Source organism: Emiliania huxleyi, assembly GCF_000372725.1.
Source record: "Emiliania huxleyi CCMP1516 chromosome Unknown EMIHUscaffold_1376, whole genome shotgun sequence".
Lineage (NCBI taxonomy): Eukaryota > Haptophyta > Isochrysidales > Noelaerhabdaceae > Emiliania > Emiliania huxleyi.
Window position 1 is genome coordinate 771 of NW_005201216.1, and position 6,596 is coordinate 7,366.

Here is a 6,596-nt window from a genome sequence, read left to right on the forward strand (position 1 = left end):
TCAGCGGCGTCTTGTGGATGTTGTCAAAGAGCATCAGCGAAGCTCCGCCGAAGCTAGCGCCGTGGCCCGGGCCTGCCGCCTCCTCGACGACGTCGACCTCGATCCTCGTCGATGTCGTGTGAGCCTCAAGCCGCTCGAGCTCGTCGAGGATGCCGATGGCCGTGAGCGCTCCAGCGATGCCCGCGCCGACGACGAGGACACGCCGAGGCGGCGGCTCTTGTCGGCACATCGGTTGCACACACAACGAAAGAATTTAACAAAAGAAGTCTGTCTCACAGCACACAGGCTCGACACAGGTGCGAACTGGCGCGTGCTAGTACTATCACCGGCACACCAACGAAAGAATTCTACTCGATTAAGCCTCTCTCGAAAATATCACCACAGGCGTCGTTGGCGCACATACTGAGCGGCAGCTGCGCTGGAAATAAGGAAGACGCGCGTCACTTCATGCGGAAGCTTGACAAACACGCGGCGAGGGCGACAGCAAGAGTCGAACGGGAGGCGCCGGACTCAAAAGACACCGCCACATTCCTGAGACGCGCGAGGGCAGCCTCCTTAAAGGCAATAGGGTCTAGATTTGGAGGATTGGAGCGCTCACCGAAGAGGAGTACGACAAAATTAGGTGCCCTGTAGGCTTGGCTGCAAAGGGGATTTACCCCCGTCGCCCCCGGGGGCCCGTCGACTACCCAGGCGCGCTGTCGGAGGATTGTTTTGACCAGTACTCACCCCCAGCATGAGCATGCTAGCCTCTCAGTACATGCACTCTCTCTTCCTCACCCCGCCCCCTTCCCATTCCGCAGCCTCGAGTCCGGAGCCCACCACCCATGCCACCACCACGCCTCTCGCGCTTTGCAGCACTCTGCCTCGCTGTGGCGCGCCGGCAGTGCTAACATGCTAATCCGCATCCCGCTGCTGCTCTGCTGCAGCCTCCAGTCGCGGTGCGGCCTCCGCACTCTCGGCGTTCGCCTCTCGCCCTGCTGCAGCATCCGTGCCCATCTCTGGCAGCCGTTCGCCGAGCGCCTCCTCAAAGCATGCGAGAACCTCGTCGCTCTGAAGGCAAGTCACGAGGACGTCGTCAACCGCGCGGAGGCTCCCCCGCAGGGCCGCCGTCCGTCGGTCAAGGTCTCGTCTTAGTTCTGGCAGCGTCGGCGCCGGCCTGCTCCCACGCTGGCCACGCACATCATGCTGCGCTTCGCGAGCAATCGCGTAACGGGAGGCTCGCTGGCTTTTTGTGGCTTTTTGGACGGCTTTTTTGGCTTCCCGCCCTCCCACCCCTCTCTTGGATTTTTGTTGTGCCGACTTCGATCTTCGTGTGTGCTCCGCTTCTGAGAGAGAGATTTTGAGACATGAGAGAGAGAGTCAGAGAGAGAGAGAGAGAGAGAGAGAGAGAGAGCCGAGATAGAAAGAGAGATTTTGAGTGAGACGGTTTAGAGAGAGAGCGAGAGAGAGAGCGAGAGAGAGAGAGAGAGAGAGAGAGAGAGAGAGAGAGAGAGAGAGAGAGAGAGAGAGAGAGAGAGAGAGAGAGAGAGAGAGAGAGGGTGGGAGTACATTTCTTTCTAATTTTATTTCGCCTCGAGCTGTGCTTAAAAAGTTAAATCTCTCTCTACAACCTCCAATCCCCGTCCTTGCTTGCGTCCCCCCATGCCGGTGTGTCCAGTCGCTGGCCAGCCTCTTCTAAACCAACACTCCCGTTTCCCAAGAAAAGAAAAGTCCAAGCCTTCCTCGATTTCCGCGAGCGGCGTCTCACAAAAAGCCTAGCCGTCCCGGCGCAAGAAAAGCCTTGCCGCCGAGCTGTCGTTCCTTCTGCAGGCCGCGTGCAGCGACGCGCGAGTCCTGGCGGCGCAGCCGCCCCGCCGTGCGGACCATGGCCAACCAGCCCGTCGACGCGCCCGACGACGTGACCTCAGCCGGTAAGTGTCGAGAGCGCCCCCCGGCCAACGGCGCACCCCGCCGCCGTAGGTACTCGAGGTGCTCGCCCTCCAACGACGCCGCGGGGGCGGAGGGCCGCGACCCGCTGGGCCGGCTGCCGCCCCCGCGCCTGCCGCCCCCGCGCCGCCCCCGCGCCGCCGTCGGCGGCGTCCAGCGCAAGCGCCGCCGCCGCGTCGCGCGCCGCGCGGGCAGCCTCGACGGACCAGAAGCCGTGCTCGTCGTACCCGGCGTCCCACACGCCCAGCGAAGGGCTGAGTGCCGTCGCGAGACCTCGGCACGCCTGCGCACGCCTGCGCACGCGGCAGAGCGACAGCAGCACCACCCTCGTCGGGCGCCCACGAAGCGTACTCGCGGGTCGCCGCTCCGTCGACCGAAGGCCGAGACACTTGCTCCGACGCCACCCCGCCCCCGCCCCGCCGGTCCGGCACCGATATCTCGGAGGACGACCTAAGGAAGAGCGTGGCGGCGCGTCGCCGGGGGGCGGCGCGCTCGTGCTCTCGCCGCGAGATCGAGGGAGGGGGGGGGGGGGGGCTGCGCCGCGGAAGAGCGCCGGGGCGAGGGGTGCGTGTGCGCCGCCCGCGGAAGAGCGCGCGGGTGAGGGGGGGGGGGGTGCGCGCGCGCCGTCCTGCAGCGTCGCCGGCCGCAGGCCAAGGAGCTCGGCTCCTCGAGAGCACCGACGGACGACGATCGGCTCCTCAGCAGTGGGACGCCGAGCTGGAGGCTCGGCCCGGAGCTCGCGCGGGCACGTGGAGCTTTCCGCTCGGGCCAGCAGGAAACGGGCGCCCCGCACAGCGACGCCCGCCGTAGAGTGCCGAGAGCTCGGCTCGACGCGAGCGCCGAGGAAAAGCGATCGGCTCCGCAGCAGTGGGACGCCGAGCTGGAGGCTCGGGCGGGAGCTCGCGCGAGCACATAGCAAGGTGCGTGCGCGGCGGCGTGACACAGGTGAGCGGGCAGCTGGCGCACATTTCGGCTGTGGGAGCTGCCAGGAGTTTGCTCTCTCCGTTCACACCCCTTTGCAGAATAGCGCCCGTGATTGCCTGCACGCTACCCGCACTCACGGACTCCATACCCGAAAGAAAGAGAGGGGAGCTCGCGGGAGAGGTGACGAGTGAACTACAGGTAGTGGGGAAGGCAGCCTCGATTGCCATACAGACATGGGTGCGAAACAACGACAAGACCAAGGCACGGGCAGAGGAACGAGAGAAGAATATAGGGTGGATAAAGCGCCTGTTCACGGCATGGAGGGTGAGCCACACCGAACGTACCGAGCGAAGAGCCGAGCGGAAGGAAGCCGGGGAAGATGACTCCGAGGAGGACGAACCAGTGGAAATCCAGTTGTCAGATGTCACGATGCACCCGAAGGGGACCCCAGCGCCGGCCCGGCATCATCCGTAGAGGCACGAGTGTTCGAAGAGAGAGTGGACCTGAGCAACGATATGACTTGGCGGCAAATGATCGCAGTGGGCGTCACTCAGAAGAGTCGTCCTTGCGCGAGGAGAGCTCGATAAACTCGAGGGGCCAAAATATGCCGCGAGGAGGGCAGAGTTGCGCCGAAAGGCGTTGTGTCCAATCGTCCCAGTCTCTCCGTTCTCCGATTCTCCTCCTTGCCTCGCGCGCCTCTTTTGCGGCCTCATCCCTAGCCGCCTTGCACGCTCTGCATCCCCAAAACGCACTCGGCGGGGCCCCTCATTCCCCGTTTCTTTTCCCCTTCTAGAATGCGCCTGTGGTGTGCACCGTGTGGCACCCCGACCTGTTGTCTCACCCTGGCTCCCAAGATCGTTTTGGTCGTCACATTGTGACCCCCGACGTCGTCAAATGTCGCTCGCCTGTCCTTCCCCCCATTCCTCATCTGGCAATCTCATCTTATTGTCCCATGGGTGTTTGAGGCTGGCTACGCCGCCACTTCGCTCCACAGCCGTCCCGCCACCCCTGCCGTGTGTGATCCCGGCCTCACTGTCTTTCGGAATTGTTCGCACACCCACTCGTGCGCGCTCTGACACATGTGCCCGTACGTCCGTCGGTCCACTATCTCCCTCTTCTCTGTGTCCTCTGCCGCCTCCCTTCGCACCGTGTACATGCATGGCCGAGTTCGCACTGCGTCCCGCACCACTTTTGAGGCGTCCTCCGTGTCGTTATTTCCGAGGTATCCTGTCGCCACCGCGTCGGCGTACGCGTTGCAGGCTATTCCCACGTGCGATGGCACCCACACAAAGACCACCGCCTCTAGCTTCGATCTATAGTACGCTATCGCCTCTAGGAGACCGTCCCAGTCCCTCAGGCCCTCAGGCATCCCCTTACGGTGCGCATTCTCAATCTGCTGCAGCGCGGGTTTGCAGTCGCATAGTACTAGGCACCGCCGCGCCTGCGCGTCGCTCGCGCTCGCCATTTTGCGTAGGTATGCGAGTGTATCGCGTACATCTCCGCATCTATCACCTCCCACGTGCTCGGCAGCTTTCCTCCCCACATGCCCGCCCCAAAGGCTGTCCGTATCTCCTCTTCTCCACAGGGTCCGATTCCGTTGGGATCTTTTACCTGTGCGTCTCCCGGGACGCGCTTCCCGAATCGCGTCGGTCCTTCGAACACGCCGTACGCCACCCTAGGGTTCGGCGCGTACTTTTGATCTTCCGCCATTTTGCCTTCATGGTCCTTACCACCGTCCGTCGCCGCCAAGTGTGTGAACTGGTGTGAGACGTGCAGCGCGAGACATGTCTGCGCTACTTTCACGTTCAGAGCTCGCTCGTCCCTTCCCCGACTTGAGCGGCTCGCTGTCTTTTCCCATCTTGATTTGCGCTCCCTTGCCGTCTCTCAGCTCTCCCCCCGTCTCAAACTCGTCGTATCGAAGCAAGAAGCGCGTTAGGGGGTCCTCCTGTAGCTCCCCTACTCTGATCGCGCTCGCCCCGTGTCCGTGCGCCGTGCCCCACGAACAGCTCGTAGCCTTCGTCCTTCCAGTTTATGTGTCTCTGGGGCGCCCCCTCTGGGAACAACGTCTCCCCTCCTGTCGCTCCCTCTCCTGTCTCTCGTGCCCAGTGTCGTTTGACGGGCGTTTCTTTTTTGCACAAGACGCGGTCGAAAAATTCTTTTTTGCCCGACCAACTACGAGGAGCCCGCCGCGCCTGAAGGCCCTCATCAGCACCTCCCACCTTGCCGCCAGCCACAGCTGAATGGCCACTCCAGTGACCAAGGCGAATTACGCCCACGCCGAGACGGCAGTCATCCTCAGCGACTACGTCAAGAAGATCGCCAAGGGTACCGGCAGTGGTGGTGTCGGTGTCATGCTCCATCAACGCGCCGGCCATGACCCTGACGATCGAACAATACTGCGTGCGGGCAGAATAGATGGATAGGGAGGCGAAGCAGCAACGACTGGACGCCGGCAAGGCATGAGAGACCGTCACACACGGAGCACACCTGGGCTTGGAAGGAAGCCACCTGACGGCAACCTGGGGCATGAGACACAGTCACAGTCCCGAGAGCGGCCGCTCTCACAGAGAGTCGTGGACACGTGTTCACGCGTGCCCCTGTGCACAGGCCCGAACTTTGACACCATGTATTCGTTCGCGGTGCTCGATCTCACCTGCGCGGCAACCGTCGTGCTGCCGCAGACCGAGCGGTACCAGATCTTGGAGGTGATTGACGAGGAGCACTGGATCCCGCTCATCGCCGCCGAGCCCGGCCGGTACGAGCTCACCAAGGAGTCTGTGGGCAGCCGGTTCGCCTTTGCGTTTGTGCGCACGCGGGTGAACATGCAGGACCCCGCGGACCTGCGGCTGGCGGCCGAGGTGCAGGACGGGATCGCCGTCGAGCAGGCCGAGCCGGGCAGCTACCAGCAGCCTCTCACCTACGACATGGACGAGATCCTTGCCCTGCGCAAGGCGTACAACGAGCGGAAAGGGAAGGAGGGCGTCACGTCGGAGATGATATTTGGCGCGCGCGACTGTGGCGCGACTGTGGCGCGAGCGGCGTGTCTCTTCACGCCCCTCGCTGCAAACAGGCAAGAAGGGCGAGCTCTCGGAGGAGATGCGCAACTTTGGCGTCGCGGTCGGCTGGGGCGGGCTGCCGAAGGAGGGGGCCGTCTACCCCTTCCCCGACGCCGTCGACTCGACCGACCCGCACACGCTCACGCTCAGGGACGTGCCCAATCACCCGCGCGCCTTCTGGTCCGTCACCGTCTACGACGAGGACGGCTTCGCCCGCGGGGGCCACTACAACGTCAACTCGGCCTTTGCGAAGCCGGACGCGGACGGCGCCTTCGTGATCCACTTCGGCGGCGACCAATCGCAGCCCAACTTTTTGGAGATCTACCCCGGCTGGAACGTGGCGCTGCGCATCTACTCCCCGGTGGGCGCCTACTTCGATGGCAGCTGGACCTCGCCGCAGCTCAGGCGCTGTTAAGGTGCACCTTAAGCCGCGCGCTTCGCGCTCATGGGTGCTCCAGTGGTGATTGGGGGACAAAACCCTCTTTTTTGCCGCCCCGTACTTGAGCACTTGCCGTCGTCATCCATCAAAAATAAGCAAAGAGAGCAGCCAGCCCACTTGGAGCACTTGGAGTGCAGTCAGCAACCGCACATCCAGGGCCGGGGGGCTAAGAAGCACACCCAGCGGGCCAGATGATATTGGCAACGGGTTGCGCGCAGCCCCTGTTTTTGTAAAATATTTAAATATCTGAT

At 63.2% G+C, this 6,596-nt stretch overlaps 3 protein-coding genes across 3 annotated transcripts; 2 read left to right on the forward strand and 1 right to left on the reverse strand.

Moving 5' to 3' along the window:
* Nucleotides 1-891: 891 nt before the first annotated feature.
* EMIHUDRAFT_252536 (hypothetical protein) lies at nucleotides 892-1,678 on the forward strand (the record flags this gene model as incomplete). Its single annotated transcript, XM_005788179.1, has 2 exons — nucleotides 892-1,122; nucleotides 1,658-1,678. The coding sequence occupies 2 exons, from the start codon at nucleotides 892-894 to the stop codon at nucleotides 1,676-1,678; spliced, it is 252 nt and encodes an 83-aa protein (XP_005788236.1).
* On the reverse strand, nucleotides 1,659-2,908 carry EMIHUDRAFT_447044 (hypothetical protein; the record flags this gene model as incomplete). The annotated part of the gene is made up of 2 exons (XM_005788180.1): nucleotides 1,659-2,376; nucleotides 2,551-2,908. Coding segments are annotated over 2 exons (831 nt in total), but the record flags the coding sequence as incomplete, so codon positions are not given.
* Nucleotides 2,909-5,090: 2,182 nt separating this feature from the next.
* Nucleotides 5,091-6,321, forward strand: EMIHUDRAFT_77985 (hypothetical protein; the record flags this gene model as incomplete). The annotated part of the gene is made up of 3 exons (XM_005788181.1): nucleotides 5,091-5,250; nucleotides 5,458-5,865; nucleotides 5,921-6,321. The coding sequence occupies 3 exons, from the start codon at nucleotides 5,091-5,093 to the stop codon at nucleotides 6,319-6,321; spliced, it is 969 nt and encodes a 322-aa protein (XP_005788238.1).
* Nucleotides 6,322-6,596: the final 275 nt, after the last annotated feature.